This window comes from Crocodylus porosus, unplaced genomic scaffold (genome assembly GCF_001723895.1).
Source record: "Crocodylus porosus isolate Cpor-Errol unplaced genomic scaffold, CroPor_comp1, whole genome shotgun sequence".
NCBI lineage: Eukaryota > Metazoa > Chordata > Crocodylia > Crocodylidae > Crocodylus > Crocodylus porosus.
Window position 1 is genome coordinate 15942841 of NW_017728931.1, and position 25412 is coordinate 15968252.

Below are 25412 nucleotides of genomic sequence, written 5' to 3' on the forward strand. Positions count from 1 at the left end.
AAAGGATGTGGAGAAGCTTGAGAGAGTCCAGAGGAGAGCCACGTGCATGATCAGAGGTCAGGAAAACAGACCTTACGATGACAGGTTGAGCGCCATGGGGCGCTTTAGCCTGGAAAAGCGTAGGCTCAGGGGTGATCTGATGGCCACCTATAAGTTTATCGGGGCAGCCACCAGTATCTGAGGGAACGTTTGTTCACCAGAGTGCCTCAAGGGATGATGAGGTCGAACGGTCATAAACTACTACAAAACCATTTCAGGCTGGACATAAGGAAGAATTTCTTTACTGTCCAAGCCCCCAAGACCTGGAACAGCCTGCCATCTTGCTGGGATCCTATGACCCCAGCTGACTTCCTGCCCTTTGGGTGGGGGGGCTGGACTCGATCTTCCAAGGTCTAATGTCTGTGAAATCTATGAAACAAAACTGGCCCAAGGACCAACTCCTGGGGCACTCCACTTGATACTGGCTGCCAACTAGACGTTGAGCCATTGATTGCTACGCTTTGAGCTGATGATCCAGCCAATTTTCTCTCCACCTTCCAGTCCATTCATCCAATCTGCACTCTGTTACTTTGCTTGCATAGATGTTATGGGAGATGGCATCAAAGCCTTGCTAAAATCAAGGTATAGCATGTCTACTGCTTTTCCCACATCCACAGAACCAGTATTCTCATCACAAAAGGCAATCAGGTTGGTCAGGCATGACTTAATCTTGGTGAATTCATGATGACTGTTTGTAATCACCTTCTCCTCCTCCAAGTGTATAGAAATGGATTCCTTGAGTGTCCACCTGGCTCCATGATTTTTCCAGGAAATGAGGTGAGGCTTACCAGTCTGTAGTTCCATGGATTCTCCTTCTTCTGTTTCTCTAAACATGGGAACTATATTTGCCCTTCTCCAATCATCCAGGACCTCTCTCAGTCACCTTGAGTTTTCCAAGATAATGGCCAGCAGCTCTGCAATCTCATCAGCCAAATTTTTCAGCATCTTGGGGGCATCGCACCTAGTCCCATGGACTTTTACATATCCAGCTTTTGTAAATAGTTTCTACCTGTTCTTTCACCACTGTCTTTCTAATATTAGATGTTTACCCAAGAGATAAAGAAACCTTCCTTAAAACAATAAAGCACCATTAATGTAGTAATATACTTATGTGTTAAACTTCCAGTGTCTTGCTGACACTATACTTCCAATATGTGAGGCATAAATCAGCATGTGGAGACATAATTCTTTCACTTTTGATCTGAATGGAAGTGCCATAGGGTTTAATGATGCTCTGTCTTTGAACACAATTGATTCCAGTGGTACCTAGAGAATCAAACAACTACTGGTGTGAAATTGGCCAGGAACGAGCATTTTACAGATGTATCCTCATTCCATACTCACTTATTTAAAAAAGAGCAAAGGCAAAGAAGTAGAGGAAGTCCTTTTTGTTTATATGAAATGCCATGGACCACTTCTTGAGTTAAAAAAAACAAACAAACCAAAAAAAGAACCCAACCCCCATAAACTAGTGTGTTCAGTTGCTGCCTGGTTGATTGTTAGCTAACACGTGTAAATTTGTTAAAGACTGAAGTGCTGTAGTAAGGAAATCACTGGTAAAGGTCCAACTCCATAAAGAAAAAAAATACTGTTGGCAGCAGTGTAAGGAAATCTGACTCACTTCCTCACTTGTGTTTTGAGGAAAAAAAACGGAGTGCTAGGAGTTCTAATAAATGCTTAAATGTATACCTCTAAGTCATCTGTTTCTACTTCTCTTTTATTGTCTTATTTTGGTGTTTTCCTGTTTCTCCTTCAAGTTTTGTCAAGAAGTATTAAAAGTTTTTGTCAATCTTAAAACTCTATTGGATAAATATCACATTTCTGGCATTTTAACCAGGTTTATGTACTGGACTGAGTGGGGTGGGAAGCCCAAGATTGACCGAGCTGCCATGGATGGAAGTGAGCGTACTACTTTGGTACCAAATGTGGGAAGAGCTAATGGACTAACTATTGACTATGCCAAAAGACGACTCTACTGGACTGATTTAGATACCAACTTGATAGAATCTTCCAATATGCTAGGTGAGTGGCTGTTCTGATTTCTGTTTGGTTTTTGTGTTGGTAGTCTCTCAGTACTTAAGAGAGAGTACCTCTAAGGGCTGTATGTACACCCTGGGGAATTATGCAGTTATGTGCCCCTGCAATTTTCACATAAAAAGCATAACCATGCATAATTGCATAACTTTGCATAAATTAGCTACAGCAGGCTCTGTGCCTTCACCTCCATGAAGTGGAGGCACAGAGCTGCCTAACTGAACATCTGGATAAGTGGGAAAGGGAGCTCCTGTCTGAAGGAGGGGGCAGGGAGGGTGTGGGGTTTGTGGGTGGGCATGGAGGTATTTTTAGGTGGGTCTGGGCCCATAGGAAAGCCACATGAGGAGGTACGGAGCATGCCTGGTCCAATGACGCACAACTCTGCTTCTACATACTGCTTGCCGCTGGAGTGCCAGAAGCCGCACGTGGAGGCACAGAGTCTGCCAAGCCCCATGGCTTGCGGCTCCCAGTCCGTCTTCCATCAGGCTTGGCTAGCCAGCATTGTGCCTCCACGTGGGCCTTCTAAAATTCCTGTGGGAAGCTGCACGCGAAGGCACAGAGCCCTCCTGGCCAAATGGCACGTGGTTTCCATCGGTAATGTCGGGAGCCCCAGATGCTGGCATGAAGTGAGCCCAGTATGGTCTGAAGGCTCACACTAGTGGTCTGGGCCAACCCCATGCCAGCATGTGCAGGCCCCGGGATTCAGCCAGAGGTATGTGCTTCAGGGGGTTCTGCTTGCAGTGGCCATGAGCACCCTGAGGGCCTGCTGATGAAGATGCTCCAGCGGTGGGGGTGTGCACTGTGGGGATGGATGTGTGGTGGGGGAACTCACACCCACCTACAAACCCTCCCACACACACACCCACACCCCTTCACAACCCCTCTCTATACTCCCATACTGACACCCCCCACCCGTCTACAAACCCCATACACATACCCACACCTCCCACACCTTCACAAATCCCCTCACACATCCTGTACCCCCAACACCCACCCACAGCTTACCCCCACAAACCCCATACCCATCCTCAAACCCCACATACATACTCACATCCACCCCACACCTGTCCACAAATCCTCCCCCCCACTGATATTCCCCCACACCGATATTCCCCCACACCTAACCATACAAAGTACCTACATGTATTCTAATGCAGGTTTAAATAGTCTTATATTGTGTTTAATTTGTTTTAAAAAAATGGAAGTAATTAATTTTGCATAATATTGATTTTTTTTTCTGCTCATAATTCCCTGGGGTGTATATATGGTCTTAAGTCAAGTTCAATTTTTTTTAACCTTGCCCAACTTTACCTTTTTTTCTTATTCTGTAGTAGGCTTTGTGAAATAGTTATTCCAGTGAGGCCTCAATTTTCTTATAATGTAGTTGCTTATAAAGGTGAAATTACAGAAACAGCGTGTATTAGTGATAGGTAAGACAAAGCTGTCAACTGGTAATTTTTTGGAGTGTCTAGTTTTGCTACAGTGGATAATATCCAGATAGCAGTGTAATTTAATAGACTCCCAAAATGTATGGTTTATACCTACATAGTTTATATCAAACATAAGGGTATGAAGTAAGTATGGTGGAGAAGTCTGCAGATGGGTTGACACCAGGGGCTTATCATCCTTATGGAATTTGACTAATCTAAATTCTCACAGCCTTTTTTTTTAAATGTCTGTGAGGCCCCAGCTACATTACACTTAAGATGTGATTAACTAGTTAATCATGCCTTAAGTGGTCACTCAGCCACATGTTCATTCACTTAATGGAGTGATAAAAAGAGGAATAAGCTACAAAGTTATTCCACAAAATATTTCTAATAACTTCATAAGTGCTTTCTGTCACACAATGAATTGAACATATGACCATGGGCCCCTGTGCCTGGGAACCCAGTCAGCTTATCGGAGCTCCTATATGGCAGGGCCCATGGGCACCCCTGAGAACTGCCAGCTGAAGCTGACTCCCAGCAGCAGAAGCATGTGCCCCTGTGGCTGGGATTCCCATTAGCTGACAAAGCTCCTAGTCACATGGGCATCCTGTGCACCCCCAGAGCTGGAAGCCCCCTCCCAGGTGACCCAGCTGCAGGGGTGCACATGGCATGGCAGTAGGCACAATTGTATGGATTGTATGTTACATCCCATCACACTTTAACCTGCATGTATAGAGGGGCCCTGAAATAAATAGATGGGAAAGATGTCAGAAAAACTTTTGAGTATAAAACGTCCTTCCTCAGGACAAGATCTGAGGAAAGACACTTTGTGTTCAAAAGCTTGCCCAGCATCTTTCCCAACTATGTAGTTGGTCCAATACAAGGTGTATTACCGAGCAGATCTTGCTTCTCAAATATTCTCTGGCCTGTCACAGCTGCTACAACATTACTGTGAAATAATTATCTAATGAATTCTTATGAATTATTCATTTGCCCCCCAATAATTCTTCCTTTTTCCCTTCTTTTTTGAAAACAGGTCTTGACCGTGAGGTTATTGCTGATGACTTGCCTCACCCATTTGGCTTGACTCAGTACCAGGATTACATCTATTGGACAGACTGGAGCCGGCGCAGCATTGAACGAGCCAACAAAACCAGCGGCCAGAACCGAACTATCATCCAAGGACACTTGGATTACGTTATGGATATCTTGGTCTTCCATTCTTCCCGGCAGGCAGGTTGGAATGAATGTGCATCTAGCAATGGGCATTGCTCTCATCTCTGCTTAGCAGTACCCATTGGTGGTTTTGTCTGCGGCTGCCCAGCTCACTACTCCTTGAATTTTGACAATAGAACCTGCAGTGGTAAGTCCTCAGCACAAATGAATAGCTAGAAGCCTTGGGAGGAAGCTGCATTTCTTGTTGTGATGGGAATATGTGAGGGAAGCATGGTTAAAATATAAAATCCATTACCATCATTTATTGGGAATAGCAATAAATGGATAAAATTAGTTTACTAAGGGGCTGGTGGGGGAGGGGAGGGGCACACAGAAGAGGAGAAGCTCTTTTAATGACAGCAAAGTTTGTTTTGATGACAAGTTGAGTATGTTAGGTCATGGCTTTTCTCTATCTTTGAGACTGACAGTTCTTTAAAAACCTTTTCAGCATCTATATAAAGTAAGATGTGGGAATGGATGACAGTGGTAACAAAAGTTCAGCTGTTGTTTATTTTCTCATATGCTAGGTGTGTCCCATGGCAAGACAGAGAAGGGGGTGGGGGCCAGCCCTGAGCCAGCTGCACAGGGGGAAGAAGCATGGCCTGGCCCCAATCCAGCCATACAGAGGGAAGACTACATGGCCTTGCCTGGATCTGGGATGTGTGGGGTGCAGGATAAGGGTCATGGCCTGGCTCTGACCTGCCCCTAGGGGCTTCAGATTTTGGCAGCGGGAGGGGCAGCAGCACTGCCACTGCTCCTCCGCTGCCAAATTTCCCGACTCATGGGGAGCCCTGTGAGCTGGATTCCAAGGCTCCCTGGGCTGCATTTAAGGTTGAGGTTGAGCACCCCTGCTTTAGAAGATAAGTGATGTTTTAGCTCCAATTTTGAACACTGGATGAGCTCTAGGTAGCTTGGCAGCTAATGTGGTGGTGACTTAGATCTTTTGGCTGCTGAGATGTTGGGTCCCCTCAAAGCCCGCCCCACTGTAGCCAAAGGCATTGGTTTTGAGAGAGAACAGAGGCTTCACATCTCCACATCTTCATCACAGAGCAACTAAACCCCAGTTTTCTCTATTGTTGTGCAGAGCAGAACCACAAAGCCCTTGGCTAGAAACTAACTGCATTCAACCCAAATAATTCATCCATGTCTCAGTAACTGGCTGCTGGTGCTGCTCTTGTAACTTTGGCAGCTAAGCTGAATGTCTGATTTCCATCGGTATCATTCAGATTAGTCAATTGGGTTAAGAGAGTCATAGTACACAGAGACAGATTATATCTCACCTGTATTTTATATGACTTGGGAGATCCAGCCTGCCACTCTGAAGTCAAATCTAGAGATTCTTGGTCTGCCACCTCATAGAAGACTTTGGAAAGCATCCTCTTAGAAGTCTTCTGCTTTATGTTCCCCACATGTTCTGCAGTTCTCTTCTGTTGTTTGCTATAAGGGACAGTTGCATGACAACTGAAGATCTTTGCTGCTTAATCATCATCTTCTTTTCCAGAAAGTCGAAAGCATAATTTTTGTCATCACTATGGTGAATTATTGTGATCCTAAGCAGAGGGCTTTGACTTCTTATGGGAAATAAGTAATACAATCCTATAAAGATCCTGTTTTCGTGGAAATGCTCTTGGTAACAAAACAATGAGAAAAATTTCAGGAAATATATTAGGAAGAAGTAGAACTGCCTTTACATAGCATGGGTTCAAAGTCTTTTATAAAGCGTTAAACTCTTTTTCTTGCTATGTTCAACCCTGGTAGCTTTCCAACTTCTCATTTGTAGGTAATGGGAGACTTAGGTTTTCTTCTTATAATTTAATTTTTCTCTTAGCCACTGTAAACAGAGCTTGGATCATTTTTAGTCCCCTTGCCTATTGTATTTGCTTTTGTATTTCTGATCATTATTATAGCACAAGCCCTGTCAGGAGGCCAAATCCTCCCCTTTGTGAACCGTATTGCACATGTGTGCACACATTCCCTTAATTACGGGAAAGATACACTGCTGTGACTAGCTCGGGGATCTTTACTTTTCTGAGCCAGCATTGTTCTTCAAGTTCAACGTAGTACAGTCCTCCAACTGGGACCCAGCTATGTTTCGCCCATAGTTTCTTCCAAAAGCTCAGTTAAAATATATCATCAGTGGGGAGAGATTATGGTGGAGACTGGAAAATGTTCTCCCAAAAACCTGTGTTGTGCTTCAGACCCTTAGCAACTCCAACATGGAAATTTGCTTCACTTACCAGGTCTAATGAGCTTCCATATGAAGCTCTTAGTCAATGAGACCCTAAAAATGAGAGATGATCTTTGGAGAGGAGGTGTAAAGGGTTTTGAGTCCATACAAAAGGACACTTGCATATTTTGAGTGGTTATTTTGTTTTGGCCTAATTTGTTCTCCTTTGCAAGTCTTCCTTAAATTATTTTTTTTAATCCTGTAAATCCGGGAGCTGAGCTTTTCCAGGCATGTTGTTTTGCTGTTTATACTGTGTGGTTTTAGTTTCTGTGCACACACATGTGTGCGCACACATCTGTGAGTGACTTTTTTAACTTAAAAAAAATTAAACAAATATTAAAAACAAATGGTGAAAAGTGCAAAGGTATGCAGCCTTCCCAGGGGTCAAGTACGAAACATTTATTAGTGGCAGCAAAACTACCATGTCACCCCAAATTGTAATCCCTTCCCCCACGCTCCTCATAGGGTTACACATGTAGGATGTGCTGTGCATCCTCCACCTTGCAGAGGGCCTCCTCATTGGCCCAGTGCAGCACAAACTGGTTCATGTTTTGTTGCAAGGTGAAATGTCCAAGTTCAAATGTGACACACGCCCAGACCCAGAAGTGGAAGACCTGGAGTTTATCATTGGCGCTGGCCCCTGTGAGCTGGTTTCTTTGGCTTTTCAGAGTTGCCATCTTTGTCTGACCCAGCAGGAAATTGGCCAGGCAGATTATACTCCCCTTGGCTGCTTCCTGTGGGATAGAGAAGATGTGCATAGTCCCAAAAAAGTCCAAGTCCTGCACACCAGACAGGGTGCTGAGGGCAGCGAAGAGTAGGTGCAGCTGGAGGCAGTCCAGGAAGGCACAGGAAAAGAGAAAGGGTAGGAAAAAGAGAGAGGAAAATAAAGCTGCTGATCATTGGTGCCCATTGTTACCTCTGCTTCCCCAGGTTTCACCTCACCTGTTTCATAGGTTGGTTGAGCTGGAGCATTGCCCCACTGTTTGAACACTCAAACCATTGGAAACAAAATGTTCTGAGTCTAGAACTCAGAACAAACATTTCTGGATGCTGGAGCTTGTACTCTGGTGCACAGTTTTGTTTCCAGGCTGACTGTTGGCTAGCAGGGTGCTACAACTATGAAAAAATGGTGCTTTTAACTTTATAAGTCAAATCTCTGATCAAATTACCTACACATGTGTCCACATGCACTTATCTGAAGGCATTACTGTGAAGCTGCAAGTGATGAATGAAGCTTGAGTAGCAGACAATTTTTTTTCTGCTGCTTAATATTATTTAAGAGAGAACTTGATACACGGTGGTTTTTCTTCTTGGCCTGAGGTTGCCCATATTGGTCAGTGAGGGCACGCAGCACTTATAACTAAATTTCTGCAGTGCTTTTAGTGGTTCAATAAGTAATTTTTCATTCACTTGTTTTTGGATGAGGCTTTTACTTGTCTTCTAGTCTACTGGACAAGTTTGCTTTCTTCCTAGTTGGGTAGGAGAGAGCAGTGTTGAACATCTAAAAACTGAGCAATGGGAAGCTGAGCGGAATGTGACATTAAATTCTCCTGACTGCAGCTGTCCAAAATAGACATTTTTCTGTTGGTCTCCTTAGTTTTTTTCCTGAGAGAGTGAGAGGGTTGTAGCAGCACATCTATACCAGCCTAATGGAAGTCTTTACTGTGATCTAATAGCAAAGCACAAATGGTTAATTTTGCAGTTTTACCTACCATTGGAAGTGCACTAGCTTACAATCAAACTTTAAAGTCAGTGAAATACTACTTTCTCTGGCTCTGAAAAAACGTAACTGACCATTCTGTTTTGTGGCAATTTTGACAGTTTTTCAATTGCGAAGAGAAGGATAAACAGCTTAACTTTGCGCTTCACATCCACACTCTTCTATTTGTTGAAGAAAGATGCTTTTTAAGACTTTCCTACAACCAAGTTGTATATGTTTTATGGTATATTTTGCACAGTAGCCACTAGGTAACCAGTGTTTCAGCTCTCTGTGTTTGTATTTGTCTGTTTTTCAAAAGCTCCTACAACCTTCTTGCTGTTCAGTCAGAAGAATGCGATTAATCGCATGGTGATAGATGAGCAACAGAGTCCAGACATCATACTCCCCATCCACAGCCTCAGAAATGTTCGGGCCATTGATTATGATCCCTTGGATAAGCAGCTTTACTGGATTGACTCTCGTCAAAACATCATCCGGAAATCACAAGAAGATGGCAGCCAGGTATCTGTGGGGTGGAATTTTAAGAGGCGGAGGGGCTGTTTATGCCAAGTAGCAATTATGCTTTGTATAATATAAATAGATAGACAGCCTGCTGACTCCCAGCTTTGCTGTAACTGCTGCTGGGCTAGTGGTCAGAAGCTCTAGGGAACTGTAGTTTGGAAATTAAGATTCATGAGGAAGCATACATGAAGAACCTCAGCATGGGAATGAAGTTGGAGGGGAGGACAAAAGGAAGATTTGGGGGGAGGTGCGTTGACTTGTATCATTGTTCATCCCCAGACCTTTTAGCCACTGTTCTGTTACTTTTTTTGTATAAATAAGTGCAGGTTTTCCCTGTGTGATGGTTGTCAGTAATATTCTATTTAAATGCTTTTCAGCCTTAACTCCATCCCCATAAATCCTCATGGGTAAGTGATATGTATCCACTACTGATTCAGCTGTTACCTTGGGAGAGACTAGGAGAAATAACTGAACCTGAGTCTCCAAGTTCCAGGTTGCATTTTGGAGGATCCTTTCTAGCAGTAAACAATATCACATTTGGCAGATGTAGTGAACTCCACTGCCTGGGTCAGATTGGTTTTAATGTTGTTCCTGTGACTTTCCTGCATCCCTTTCCCTGCAGAGTCTTACAGTGGTGGCCAGTCCTGTTCCCAATCAGAACCTGGACATGCAGCCCTATGACCTGAGCATTGACATCTACAGCCGTTACATCTACTGGACGTGTGAAGCCACTAATGTAATCAATGTGACACGCCTGGATGGGAGATCGATGGGTGTGGTGCTGAAGGGAGATCAAGACAGGCCCAGGGCCATTGTGGTGAATCCAGAAAAAGGGTATGTATAATTCAGTGGAGGGCTTGACTGGAACATCAGTCTGGAAACCCTGTGATTAAGACTTTTCAGCCAAATATGGGTCTCCGTGGTACTGGTGCATAAGCGCTAAAGGTTGAAAACTTTAACAGTTCTTAGGGTAAAATTCTGGCTTATTGAAGTCAACAGAAGTTTTGGCAAGGAAAGTAGCAAGGTCCAGTTATGCTCACTCTGGAGCTGAGCCCAACTCAGAGCGAGGGGAGGTACCCATTTGGCCAGCTGGCATTAAGAGTGGTGGGGAGAGGAGCACAGTGCAACTCTAGGTGTATCTTAAAAAGCATAGCTAGCCATGTACTAACACAAGCATCCCAGTGAAAGGAAGGACAGGTGAGATGCCTCTCCCACATCCTCCCCAGAAACACTTTCTTCAGAGCTAGGCTGCTCCATAAGCAGTGCTAAAGCCCTCCTGGGAGATAGAACATGCTGGTGTCCTGTTCATCCTTCTCCTTAACTGTTAGGGACTTGCAAAAGGGGAAGCATTGTTTAGCCCTAAGTAAAAAATGAGGTTATTTTCTTTGGTAAATCAGTTGTTGTCTTAAAAAGCATCTGTTTGTTTCTTTGTGTGAATTGTGCAGAAATGAGTGTAATAACCCTTTTTGTCTAACCCCTCTTATTGTAGGTACATGTATTTCACCAACCTACAGGAAAGGTCTCCCAAAATTGAGAGAGCAGCATTGGATGGAACTGAACGGGAAGTCCTCTTTTTCAGTGGCTTGAGTAAACCTGTAGCCTTAGCAATTGACAGCCAGCTGGGAAAGTTGTTTTGGGCAGATTCAGACCTCCGGAGAATTGAGAGCAGTGACCTTTCAGGTAGAGTAGACTTGGTGACTCATTTGGAGGAGGTGGGGAAATGCAGAGAAAAAGGGTCTCCTCCTCTGCCTTTCTGCTGTAAACAGTCTGTACCAGGACTGTACTCATTCCTCAAGTTCCCAGCCAGGGAATGTGACTGACTCAGACAGCATACACATTCTCTATCATTCTTCAATCTGTGATTTACATTACTAATTGCTAAATCTTACTTGCTGTCTATTTTCAGTTTCAAGACCTTTGCGTAGTTTTCCTCCGAACTCCTGTTTGCAGCTAAATCCCTGCTGCTTTGTCATAGAAGTCACTTTTGGTACTTTAGTCTCTGTCAAACAAAACATCAAGTATGTGGTTAAGGGAAAAAAATTATTGGCTGCAGTGTTAAATCAGTATGTACTAACCATTTCTATATAACATGGCAACTGGAATGTGTATCTCCTTATACAGTAAAACCTGGATCATTCATTTCCACATGGTTCACAACCAACTTAGTTCACAGTGGGTTGCTGAATGAAGGGCAATCCATTCAGCTGCTTGCTGTGGCTTTTACTTCAAAGGGTGCAGCTTCTCCACTCAGCTGGGAGCTCATCAGTGATCCCTTGCTTTTATTAGTCTTCTATTAGTCAAGCTTCACAACATGCCTTTATGCCAGGACAAGCGGTTCTAATCCGGAGTCCCAGATGGTTGGAACCAAGGCACAGCAAGGTAGACCATATACGACCGGTGATGCACAGCAAGTCAGTGAAAGATTAGGGACAGAACTCTGGTCTCCTCATTGGATGCTTTAACCATTGGTTTGCACTTAAATGTATTAAAGCAGTGTAAGTTCTTTTCTGAAAGTTGTAGCTTAGTGTATGCTTGGATGATTTTGCCCAGTACATGTTCAGCATCTTTCTGCATGACTTACTCAGAGCTGTCGAGCTTCTGAGTGCCTGGGGGTTGCATGACCCCTGGTTGCATGCTGTACAGATCCGCAGGGTGGACAACACTTGCTGCACTGCCTCCATGCCACTACACAGTGTGGAGTCCCCAGGTTCCCCTGAGCTCCCCAGCCACTGGCTCTTTCAGGCCCTGGAGCCACATTCCCTCCCACCAGGGGCAGGGCAGACCAGTAAAAGTTGAAGGAGGAGCCCAGAGACTGTAACAGCAGGAGAGAGGTCATGGGAGTGACACCCAGCCTGGGAGCCCAGAAGGCTGCAGGTTCACCCATTGTGGGCTGGATGAGTCCCATGGACTGACTGCCTATTGGACAGCCCTGACTTAAATTATGGATAGCCTAAGGTTATGCATTTCTTGTTTCTCAGTCTATTATCTCTTAGCTTTTGGGACACCAGCATTCAAAGCCAGCCTGACATTTAACATCTTTTCCTGTTTTTAAACAATCCTACCTTTAAAAAAAAACAGCTGTCAGATCTTGTATATTGCTTAATAATACCTTGCAATTCCCTCCATGAACTTTGAGGACAACCTTTTCAAACACTCACTTTTTGGCATTTGCCCTGCAAAATAAATCGCAGCAATTATTAACCTCATTTCTAACTGATGACACAGAGCTGGCTAATAGGCATTTTTTGACAGAGTAACTTCTTTGGGGTCTACAAATGTTGTTACTATTAGGGAGAGATAATATGCTTCACGTGTGAGAGAGTATTCTTTCTCCTGCCCTTTAAAAAGGCACTTGGAGCCCAGTTCTTTTCTCCTAGTAAGAGAACCAATTGAAGACTTCCTATGATAGGACTGGACTTCCCAGAGTTCTCACATGGTAAAGGGCAAAGATGTCTGCATGAGAAGGATGGTTGGGATAGCTTCCTTTGTGTGGACACTGTGTTTGAAGGTATTTATTCTGAAATCTGGTAACTCTCATTTTGGACTAGTTTGTCCACATAAAGAGCTATTTTGGCCAGCAGTTCTCATCAGTTGTAGAGTGTAGGTAATCCCTGTGGTGAGCAGATTTTAACCTTTTGGGTGGTTTAGAGCCTCTCCAAGATTTTTCCCAGAAAGGATAAAGAACACTGGTTTGCTGTATAACTTTAATTGGAGGGCAAAACAATCCCACATTGACAGCATTTATAAAGTAGAAATTCTGCATGTCTATCTAGACATACAAAAAAATAGAACTCTTGGTTGCAAAATGATCTTTTATTAGATTAACTGGAAAATAGTAAGAAAGTGGTCCTTTTCTGTAAGCTTCCAGGATCAAGGTCCCTTCGTCAGGCTCTGGGAAAAGTGTAGATGGTGGTAAAAAGTCCCCATAGGTAGGAAATAAATGAAGGGACTTTGATCCTGAAAGCTTGCAGAAAGGGACAGTTTTCTTGCCATTTTCCAGCTGGTCTAATAGAAGGAATCATTTTGCAACCAAGAGTTCTAGTTTTTTCTATGTTTTTTTTTGTCCCAGACCAGCAGAACTACCAAGTACACCCCTGAAGCATGTATATCTAGTTGTTTTCCAAATAAACTATTTGGCCAAATAAATATTGACCAAAAAATACTTTGAGCCTGATTTTTATATGTAATTGTCTATAGCTCCTTGTTAATTTATTGAGAACTGCAGTTGTACAGCCTCTCTGAAAATCAGTCTTGTGTGTAAGTGCCAGGTCCCCTCTTCCCCCTCTCCCTAAGTTACAGTTTTGGGAAGGTTTTTATCAGGAAAGAAGAAAGTTAATTATGGCTTATGTTTAAGTAAATGCTTTGAGCTATAGGATTTCATTTATGTGCTTCCTGGTAGGACTAGCCGTGTGTGTGTGCGTGTGCGTGTGTATGTGTTCTGTCCCACTTCAGGGTTTAGGGTCAAGTTTATGGAAATGTGAATTTCAGTGTCCTAGTTAGGTTAGTAGTAATAATTTAGTCACAACTATGGATAAAAACCAAGGTATGTTTAAGTTTTCAAGTTTCTCCACCACAATGTTAAATATCACTTGCATTGCCCTCACCTACATTCCACTGTAAGAGAACTCCATGCAGAAAGATAAAGCTCTTATTCTTCTGAAGATTGGCAACAATCAGCGCTGTTTCCTTTTTCCCAAGGGCCTCTGTGCATGGCTCCTGCTCCCCCTTCACTTATCATCTTGCATGTACACAGTGATTCATATTTGTAGTTTTTAAAGCCAGAATAGATCTCTATGATGATGACTTGTTCTAACCACATGCCTGGCATTAGCCATCCACATAGCAAATTCATTTATTTCTGCATTGAGGTGCATACAGTTCATTCCAGCAGCCAGGTTCTTCGTTCTAGACAAATTAATCAGAAAACTGTTTATCACTTACGGAGTAAGAGTCAGGAATTCTAGGGTCTGTTTTAGACTTTACCACCTGATTACTATGAAACTGAGCTGGTTACTTAACTCCTGTATACTTCAGTTTGTTTTCTCTAAAATGGGGATAGTAATTCTTAGTTTAATTTATAATTTAAAGCATTTGAGATAATCTGATGACAGATGTACAGTGGAAAATATTGTTAGTGGTATAACTAAACATTGGGATAAGAAATTCAGATTGCTTCATTAATTCACATCCAAGCATTAATACTTGAAAGTAGATAACTTAAAATCAGTATCTTTCACATGTGTTTTTGGGCAGAAATGTTTCATCCTTTTATCTGTTGTTATTCACTATACCAGTTAAAAAGTCAATGTTTTTTTTTAACATAATGTGGTGGAATACATTTACAGGTTATTTCCTGCTATCATACATGCACCGCTCTAGTTTACCTGTAATTTTAAATCATGTAATGTTTCAGTCTGTGAAAAGAAAAGCAATTTTTTTTATAAGTGCATGTACATATGGGGGGTGAAGGTGGGGGTGGGGAGTGAGGTTTTAACCGTAGGACCTGATAAATTTATTGAATCAGCATCCACCAAATTTGCAGAGTTATATAGTACAATGTCAGTTTTGGGGTTTTTCAGATGTTAAGTTTCTAGCTGTTTGGGTTGTGACAAATGCATTTGCTTTTTAAACTTAAATGCTGTATAATTTTTCTTCTTAAGGCCCCTGGCAGACATTCCATTTATCTCACGTTAATTACACAGTAAATTGTAACATGCCCCACATGCAATGAATTTATCACACCATAAAATAGCAAACCAGCCACAAAGATGTTCCCATGGTCTAGCATGTTTCCAGCATGAGAAACATGGGCTTCCCATGGCCTAGCATGTTTCTAGCATGAGGCCTTTTGTATCCCAAACCTGGGAGCTGCCCAGAAGTGATAAGCTGATCATCAGGATTGGGCAGGGAGCAGCCCTAACCTCTCTTCCCACCAGCAGTTGTGAAGTTGGGATCTAAGGCATTTTAGGCCTTATCCCAAACTTTGCATGTCCTGCCATACATGTGTGGCATGGCAAGTCACATAGTTTAGGGATTGGGCCTAAAATTCCTCAGACAATCATGTAATTACATTAACATTTACAAGGGGTCTAAATCTGCAGATAATCTTCACCAGTAGCTCTAGTGACTGGTGAAAACTACACTGCTTGTAGTACTAACCCTGAGATTTAACAACAACCATTTAAAAGTCACATACCCAATTTAGCACAATCATTCAGCCAGTGTACTTCTCCTTCAGTACTGAGTGCTGGGGCAGCAGGTCATCATTGTTTGCTGACTGAGGATAAATTTTCACAAGGGAAAAAGCTGTGTTCTAATTCAAGCCAGCTAACACCAGTTAATCTCTTAATGAAGGCAAAACAGTTTGTTTTAGCAAGTTGAAATAAAGGTTATGGGAAAGTCCAGAGTTTACGTAAACCTCATAACTCTTGTGAAAACTAAACTACCTCTTCTTTAGGATTTTATCTTATCTCCATTAGTTAACATCTGAGGACCAAGCTAAAAAATTCAGACACCTGCACAAAACTTAAAATGATTTCTGATCATTCACATGTGGCTTGTGGGGAGTAAAAAATATGCATTTTCCCTCCATATTACTGAAACTCCTGATGTCATGAAGGCTAAAACCCAAAACTTCCTCTGTGTAAGTTTTTCTTCTCTTAGTTCCAGCTTGTTATAGAAGGCAATAATGCATTTGTGTGCCCACTGAAAATGGGGGAAACAAAAAGGGTGGTCTGGCTGTGGAATTTAAATCCACCATGCTGTGAAGGATACTAAGCTGTGTGTGCACGTGTATAGCATATTTACTGTATCTTTGTAAAATATATGTTTCTGGTGATGTCCCAGTCTTTTCCTATTGTTTAAACTACCACTTCCTTCCCAAAGGTGCAAACCGAATCGTTTTAGAAGACTCCAACATTCTGCAGCCTGTCGGACTGACAGTATTTGAAAACTGGCTCTACTGGATTGATAGGCAACAGCAGATGATTGAAAAAATTGACATGACTGGTCAAGGAGGACGCACAAAGGTGCAGGCTCGCATTGCTCAACTCAGCGACATTCACGCTGTTAAGGAACTCAATATCCAGGAATACAGTATGTACCAGTCCCATCATCAAGAAACAATCATAACTTGTGGGGATGTGGCCAGGGAGTAGCAAAAGACACACAAGACTTTTTCTTCCATACACCACTGATTAAATCCAGCTTGGGTCACTAGTGGCTAAAACTTAACATCATTGAGTGTCTCTTCAGTGTCCTGTGTGGAATTAGTTGAGTTTTCTTGGTATGTTTGGCAGTGGCCAGGGTCCCATCACAAAATCCGCTGGCAACCTGATGGGTACTTCTACAAAGCGTGAAGGAGTGCCTAGAGACAGACTGGTATATCTTGTTGCTCCCTGAAGAGGTGTCCCAGATCAAGTTTGTGTGGCAGAGTGGTATAGTCCACAACTGCATACTTCATCTGTTTAGAAGACTTTAGTTCAGCACCTGTCATTGAAAGTAAATAGGGCAGAAACTTCCTTATCCAGACTTAAAATTAACAGGGAATTAACTGGGCCCTCAAAAAGGCATTGCAGTCAACTTAGGGGAAACAGTCACCAGTTAATATAGGCTATGTGGTATATCTTGAGCTGGAGAAATTTTACAGACTCTGTCTGGGGATATTTTAATTAAAGCCTCGGCACAGCCTACCACTAGTTTTGTTTGTTGTTAATCACAATAAATCTGTCAAGAATTTCAAGAAGAAGTAGGTCATCCTTATTAAACATTAAAATGAAAAGACATTTATCTAGAGCCTTTTTATTTGAGTTTTGGAGACAGTTTGTAGACCTTAAACTATGTGAATCAGAAAAGTTGTTTTTTTTAAATATAGCTTTAGATAGAGGGAGAATGGCTTCGTGATAAACTAGGTAACTTGTGTTCCTCCAGATCCAGTCCTGTCTCTCTCAGCAAACAAAAATATAAGGCTTTGTTTACTGTTTTAAAAATGTGGCATTGCCTGAATGTACATGATGCTTCAGATAACTTTGTCCTTCAAAAACATTTCTAATTAAGCTGTTTTTAGAGCTGCTTCTATTGAAGGCTTTTCCCGTTTGGGAAGGGAGACAGACTCATGTGCTCTATGCTTATGAGCCACTATACATGTGTCCCAGCAGAACCCCATTGAAATCACTGAGGCTCTGTAGAGGTGTTGGGAATCACTTAGTCTGAGCCTGTTAGGGGATCAGCCTCATAAAAAATGAACCTGAATAGTTTTCCCCTCATTAATTTCTTTTCTTGCTTTAAAAATAACAATCAGATTTGTGGAAGTAGTTAATTGCATACAAATGTTGTTTTTACAATTGCAGGACAGCATCCTTGTTCTCAAGATAACGGTGGGTGTTCGCATATTTGCATCGTGAAGGGAGATGGTACTACTCGTTGTTCTTGCCCAGTGCATCTTGTCCTACTGCAGGATGAACTGTCCTGTGGAGGTGAGTCCCTCCAGTTGTCACTGAGCCCGAGTTAGGATCAACTGCATGTTAGCTTCAGGTTTCCATGTAGGGGGTCCTTTAGAGAGGTAGGCAAGCACTGTGAGAGAACAAGTTGTCTTGTACTACTGCTCTTTTACTTTTTGACACAACACCAATGTAGGCTTTTTGTATCACCCCACAGTTGACCCTGTGGGTGGTGTTTATTATCTTTGAGATGAGGATACTAGTTAATTTCTTAAATAACACAGATTTCAATTTGTCCTTACATATTAAAATGATTTTATTTCGGGGGGGAGGAACAGGGGGGTTATTATGAGTATTTATTCTGTGGTCTGTAATACCATCTGAAACACCTGGGGTGGGATTTGCTTTTTTCCTTTGTTGGTTTGACATTTTTTGTTTGGCACGTGAAAAACCTGAATTGAACAGGACTGTTTTTGTTTAATCTGTGCCATCTTTTCAAGTTCTTTAGCATGTACTCCAGAATGTATGTTTGTGTGTTCTTGTCAGGGTCACTGATGCTAAACACAGAGTTCTTTTCACTTCAGCTGCTGCTCAAGAGCCAGCAGAGCTCTCATAGAACACTGCTTCTTTGATACCCATGTAAGAAGCATGTCAGTGTATTTTTGGGGAGGTGCGCAGTAGGACTTGAAAAGCATAATTCATATTTTATAGCAAGATCTCTACCTCAAATGGGTTGAATTTGGGCTCTCAGAATGCTTTGGTAAATATGAATAGTAGGCACAGAAGTTCTGGATATGGCTTGGCCTGAGCCATTCCTAAATTCAGGGACTAATCATAGAATCCTAGAAAAGCAGGGCTGGAATGGACCTTAAGAGGTCATCTAGTCCAATCCTCTGCTTAAGGATCATCCCTATCTAAACCATCCTAGAAAAATACTTGTATAACCTATTCTTAAAAACTTTTTAGTTACCGGGAATAAATGCCAGAAACCTCAAAAACACCCTAATCTGCCACACATAAAGCAGGGCAATGAGGGCACTGTCAATGTCCTACCACTTTCAAGGACGGGAGGTTGTTGTTAAAAGATGCTTGAGAGATCCAAGGAAGTGGACTATGGCCCTCCTCTCTGTGCTACAGAAAAAGGCAAAACCACCCGCAATTCATGCCACTTTGATCACGTGGTGAAATTCCTGCTTGATTTCCAATGTGGTGAACCAGGAACCTCTGGGTTTTTTAGTTGCAGCAAAAGCATCGGCACATCTTGGTGTGCTGATCCCGGGGCGATGTGTAGTGGGTGCACATACAACTCCTGCAAAAAGGCGCCACCAAGCACTGTCTCCTGTAGGCGCTCGCCGCTTACCACCCCGCCGCTGGCATTGCCAGCAGCATCTGTGGGCGGTCCATGATCACCCCTGGCTGCCACCGCCACTGCCAGTGGTGCCTGTGGGTGATTGCCATCCAACCCCTACTCTGCCAACAGTGCCAGCGGTGTCTGTGGGACCTTCCTGCTCCTGCTGGCCGAGTTGTGGCTCCCCCCCCAGCCGCCAGGGGCACACGCCATTCATGGCTGATCCTTAGCCTTGCCTGCAGTCAACACCCAATGCTTCTGAAGGTGAAAAACCCCCCTGATAGATAGAGCAACAGGAAGGAGAAAAAATTCCCAGCACTATGTAGGAAAGAGTTACGCCCAGTAGAGTGGGAAAACCAAACATCCTCCACTCTTCACTGCAATTTGGGGATCGCAAACCCAACTCTATGTATCATACATCCTGAATGGAGACCCAGAATTCCCTTTTCTGTCATTTTATCCCCTCCATAAATTTATCTCAGCTTCTTTAATCTTTCACAACTAGGTTGGTTATTACGCTCTGCTTCAGTCTCCTGCTGTTGAACGTGCTCCTCTTCAGTTTCCACCTGCTCTGAGCTGCAGAGCTCTTGTCATGATCCCTGACCAATGTGTATGTTTGAGTGAGGGGAGAGGAGGTGGGGGATAGAGAGAAGTGGGACTTCCAGCTGTTACTCTTCACAGCACATTCCAGGGATTGCTATTCCTAAATCATCCCTGACCAATTATCCAAATTCTTGAAAACCTTCAGTGAAGGAGAGGAATAGACTAGACAATCTATTCCTCTGTCTCACTGCTCTTGTAGTGAAGAATGTTTTCCTGATGTCCAGTCTAAGTCTACTTTACTGCAATTTCAAGCCATTGCTATGTGTCCTACTCTCAAGTTGAGGCATAGTCCACTTATGCCTCTTGCTTTCAGTTTGTGTTTGCCCTTTTTGTGCTTCGTCTGTAGGGTGTGGGCCAGGCACAACAAGGGCAAACACAAACTGAAAGCAAGAGGCATAAGGGGACTAAGTAAAGTTTTTGCTCTGAATTTTAAGGCCATGTTTATTTTTATTGTGACTTCCCTCCCCTCCCCAAATAATTGTAACTTCTCTCATTCAAGAATCTTTTGCTTTGGGTTGTGCTTATTCCTCCTGCTTCCCATTTCCTTTTACTCTAGCCTAAAGCTGAGGTGTCATAGAGAACCACAGGAGGTTTCCTCCTTGGTGATACTGCCTTTGTAGCTAGTCTCCATTTGGTCAGAGAGGAAAAGTAGAGCTTGAGATCTCTGTTTTTTTGTCACCCTCCTGAGTACGTTTATTGTGTAGTTCGCTAGCCATCCAGGCGACATGTGGTCACACGCTGGAATAAGAACTAACATAATCCAGATACTTTTTGAAACCAAACTTAATGCTAGGCCAGAAAAAAAATGGCCTCTTAGTTGGAAAAAAAAAAAAGAAATGCATGCTTACTACATGAGATTAACAGTTAGTGTAGTAAATGTTAAGTAACTGCTAACAGCTGTGTTGAAACAGCAGTTGAGTAGATGGAGCAATTTTTTGTCTGTTTAAAACAAGTCTGACTGAACACAGTTGTAAAGGGCACATAACTAGACATTGAGTCACAGCGCATCCATCTGCAGTACATTATATTCTTTTAATGTTTTCTATACCATTATTGTTGAACATTAAAAAGAAAGTGAGCCATCTTTTGTGTACACAGTGGGATTGTGGGAAGGGGAGGAGAGGAAGAGTAGAGCTCTTCTTGTGTGACTTCAAGTGAAAACCTTTGAAGGCTTAAAGAAGTACAAGGACAGGGTGATGTTGGGAAAAGTGGGAGGAAGGGAATTGTCCTGTGATTTCTGTGTGCATATGTGTCCCTTTCCTGTCATTTCAAGTCAAATGGTGCTCTAGTCACATGAGCCTGCACTTCGGGCATATGGAGCTCAGATTATTTTTCCAGTACTGAGAGGATACGTTTATCAGCCTGATTCCCTGATCCCTCCCTATGAAGATGTGCTGCTTATGGACATGGACTTTTAACTTACTGCACTCGTGTTTTTTTTTCTATTTAAAGAACCCCCAACGTGTTCCCCTCAGCAGTTTACCTGTTTCACGGGTGAGATTGACTGCATTCCAGTGGCTTGGCGTTGTGATGGATTCACTGAATGTGAAGACCATAGTGATGAAAAGAACTGTCCTGTCTGCTCAGACTCGCAGTTCCAGTGTGAAAGTGGGCAGTGCGTAGAGAGCAGCCTCCAGTGCAATGGAGAGGCAAATTGTCAGGACAACTCAGATGAGAAGAACTGTGAAGGTATAAAGAGTGCCATGTTCTGCTATTTGACACCTTGGGCAACTCACTTCTCTGTCTCCATCCTTCATTTTCTTCAGCAAAACAAGAAGGGAGATATAGACCTCCTTTGTAAAATACCTTGAGGTCTTAGACTCAAGGTGTCCCTCATTAGACTCAAGACACTTCCCAGAAAGTGCCAGCTCTTAGCTTTCACGCCTTTTTTGACTATGGTAAAATAATAGAACAGTTCTTCTATTGCAAAGAACTCATAAAAATCCCCAATAGGTCAGAAAGTTTTTGACACTGGGGATTCCTGTTTGAAATCTCTGGGTTTCTCTTGTGAATCATGTGCAGATGTTTGCACACATAACAGTGCTAGTGTTGCACAGCACTGTGTGGCACCAGCTCTCACTGGGTGCTGTGGTACCCTAGCTGAGAATCACTGATATAAGAGCTAGATATTGATTTATTGCCAGCTGTAAAAACAAACAAACAAACAAAAACAAACAAAAACACACAACCTTGGATTAAATGAATCCTGATAATAGGTAACTGAATACCTTTTTAGTACATAATGGGTGCTGTGTCTAACAATTAATCATAATAACTTACTGTATTGTAGTTGTATAATACAGAGCTGAGAATGGAGGCAGCTTGAGAGATTTTTTTGAGGATGTCTTCCACCTGCAAACTCCAAAAAAATGCAGAATTCAAAGTGCTGTAAAGTAATAGTCATGACTGGAAAAACGAATGGTTTTGTCTTGTGAGGGTTCCACATTCCTTGTGCGTTTTGCTGACCAGGGGAAGGATAAGAAAGAACGAGTGATAAAGAACAAGACCATGATGGAAACAACCAGAGGAACTTTAATCTTTCTTAAAATAAGCTTTTTAGTTTCATAGCTTATACAGGTTTTTTTAATAACTTAATTATTTTTGCAGTCAAACCACAAATATTGTTATAAGTAGCAATGTTAACTAGGGGCTGCTTCCTGCCAATTCTGTAATAAACTTATTGTGGGCTAACTTCCTGTAATTACTAGAACCGTTGTGCCTTTGACTTTATATAGTCAAGCTATACCTATAACCTTTTAAATGGGAAATAATGCCTCAGGTCATCACTTTAAGCCTCTCTACAACCAGGAAATGCATTTTATGCAAGTTTGTCACTGGGGATAAATATTGTGCCTTGAAATACTACAGAAAATAAAACTGGCATCGGGTAATTTTTTTTTTTGTGAGACTTCTGCTTGTGTGTCTTAGTGACTTGTTTGCTTGATTCTGGTTAAGAGTCAAAATGACTGATATTTAATATTTCTGGACTTTTTCTTTCCCTCCCAGTGCTCTGTTTAACTGATCAGTTCCGCTGTGCTAGTGGACAATGCATTGGAAAAAACAAGAAATGTGATCACAACTTGGACTGCAGTGATAACTCAGATAAGCATGGATGCTGTAAGTTTACAGGCTGTGATTAGAGACTTGGCTGCTGTGAGGGAAAACTTGCTTCTTCACTCCCTCCCCTCCCCCCAGTGCCTCCCAGGTGAATTAGAATTCACTCTCAAACTACTGATAGATCCAAATGTATTAATTCTAAGGCAAGTTCTCCTGCCTCATGGGTTGCTCAGTAACTAATATACAGGCATCATTATTAACCACAGAGTGAAAAAAGCTAAGTGGCATGTAGCTGTTTTTGAATGAAAATGTCTACTGAATACAAAGTCTTAAATGCAGAGCTATCTAAAAATTCTTCCACTGATATTTTTAGATATTTTAATGTAAATTTTGCTTTATTACATTATGCTTGTATGTCCGAAGGAAAAGTACTTTTCTTTCCTGTAAGAGTCTCATCAATATTCTGGTGGGGCTGTCAGAACCATTCTTCTCTGTTTCATAAGTCTCTCATCCAAAGAATTCACGAGCAATTCTTCTAGAATCAGAATTTTAAAAAAGAGCTATGTACAACTTAGCTATTCCCATTGCAATGATAAATAATGATCCACTTGTATTAATCACATCTGTCTGTGCATAAACATCCTAAAACATTTCTGTTATGTCTAAAGCTTGGTGTAATTATCTGGCTAGTTTATAGCTATAGATTACAGTTTATGGAACACGATATCCCTTGTGTCTGCCTGCCTTGAAACCTCCAGTGCTATAGAGGAAAAGAACAGGCCAACCAGAACAGATTTCAGCCTTAAGTTCATTGTCATCACTCGATGATTAGATATTGTGACCGGGGAGATTTGTCCATCAGTTCCAACAGAAGTATATACTGCAGGTAACAGACATAATTAACAGGAAAAAGCAAAAAAATGAAGTCAAAGTCAGCAGCTGCAGTCTCCCTACCACAGGGGTGTATTGGGTGCCTCCACAGCTGGGAGCCCTGTCAGCTGATGGGGCTTCCCAGGTGCAGGAGTTTTCTTCTTGCTAGTGCAGGGGGGCCTGGGATTGGGCTCCCCCTGCACAGGCAATAGGACATGATGAGATCTGATTCATGATCCCACAGTTGCACCTTCTGCCTAGCTCATGTGGCAGGGCAGCAGATGCGATTGTGTAGATCATGCATTAGATCCCATCATGCCTTTACCTGCACATGTAAAGCAGCCCACAGACTTATGTGAAAAGGAAAAGTTATGTCCATACATGCACTAAGATAAAATTGTAGCTAATGCCTTACTTTCTTCTCTCTGTAAATTTGGGAGACGAGCAGATGGAGTAAAGTGTGGATGCAGAGTTTAGGGGGCAAGGGTGTGTGTGATTAAGGCAGGCCTTCATTAGAGGATAAGGGATTAGACAAATAAAATTGTACCCAAAAGTATCACTGCTTAGAGTTCCGTGCTTTTAGACTGAAAAGCTGGCTGTATCTAACTAGTTATGCACTTGTTCTGGCATCTTCTCTCAAAAATACCACTTGTAGGACAGATGATCAGATATGGCTGCTACCACAATTTGGGGCACGTTGGGTCTTTTTGGCAATACTGGGTGCCGAATCATATGTTGCTGCCATGTCTCTGTTCTTTTGCATCTGTGAATGCTAAGCCCTGATTAATAAGCCCCTACTGAGCAGAGATGGGGGAGTAGTGGTATGTAGCACAATAAATTAGAACTTTAGCCTTCTGTCTTAGGTTAATGTGCTGCTTGGGTCAAATGTGAAAAGCAGTTGTGTTTAATGACAAGTAGGAATGTAATCCTAGTCCCTAGTGGCTATTTATTCATGACACAGGTTTAATTAGGAGACTGTAATAAACTGTGAGTAGTATAGGCTTCCAGTTTTTCTCTTAATACTAGTCTTAGTGCAAATAAAGTTATTGGATCAGACACTGTTTTAGAATGCGATTTCCTCTTCTCTTTCAGACACAACAGAGGAGCCAGCACCACAGCCCAACAACACCATTGGCTCAATTATTGGAGTGATCCTTACTGTTTTTGTTGTGGGAGCAATGTACTTTATCTGCCAGAGGGTTCTGTGCCCACGCATGAAGGGGGATGGGGAAACGATGACCAATGACTATGTGGTACATGGACCAGCCTCTGTACCTCTTGGTTATGTGCCTCACCCAAGCTCCTTGTCTGGTTCACTCCCAGGTAAGTAACAAGGTGTCTAAGTAATGGGTTCCTTAGTCTGTCTTTTGGCATCACATAGATATAACACAAACTACTGTAAATCCACAGCAACAGAGTAAAGGTATGCACTAGGTCCAGTTCCAGTGTGCTAATTCCAGGCATCTGCCCATTGGAAGGCAAGGTTGTGAACTCTCTGCTGTTTGTTAACCAGTTATTTGACTTATAATGGCTATGTCATGCACAAGCCACGAACACTCAACAGAGCTCTAAGTTCCAATTTATGCATGTACCTGGGGGATTATGACTTCCACTATTGAAATTCAGCCTCTTCTGGGACCAGCACCAACAAAGCAATACAACAATACAGGATGAGGAAATGAGAAAAAGAAGAATTGACAGGAATTCAGGCAGAATGCAGTCATCTTTGTTAAGTGGGATTTGCCTTAGACTCTGGAGCAGATACTCTGTTTTCTCATGGAAAGTTCTGTATGGTGTTTTAACTAGGAACCATAGTGGCCTTGGTTTCCTCTCATCTGGGAATAGGGTTACAACTTGGTACTGTTATTTGATGCTGGTATTTCATAGATTTCATAGACATTAGGGCTGGAAGGGACCTCGGGAGATCGAG

At 42.4% G+C, this 25412-nt stretch overlaps 1 protein-coding gene across 1 annotated transcript in view; it reads left to right on the forward strand.

Annotated features, from left to right (window-relative positions):
* The window catches only part of LRP6 (LDL receptor related protein 6), a 167922-nt gene that overhangs the window by 132339 nt on the left and 10171 nt on the right, over window positions 1-25412 (forward strand). Inside the window, exons 11-20 of the mRNA XM_019543869.1 lie at window positions 1877-2061; window positions 4540-4866; window positions 8964-9166; window positions 9789-10000; window positions 10656-10846; window positions 16052-16261; window positions 17515-17640; window positions 21008-21244; window positions 22562-22672; window positions 24575-24805. Coding sequence (XP_019399414.1) covers window positions 1877-2061; window positions 4540-4866; window positions 8964-9166; window positions 9789-10000; window positions 10656-10846; window positions 16052-16261; window positions 17515-17640; window positions 21008-21244; window positions 22562-22672; window positions 24575-24805 — 2033 coding nt within the window. The remainder of the gene's footprint in view (window positions 1-1876; window positions 2062-4539; window positions 4867-8963; window positions 9167-9788; window positions 10001-10655; window positions 10847-16051; window positions 16262-17514; window positions 17641-21007; window positions 21245-22561; window positions 22673-24574; window positions 24806-25412) is intronic.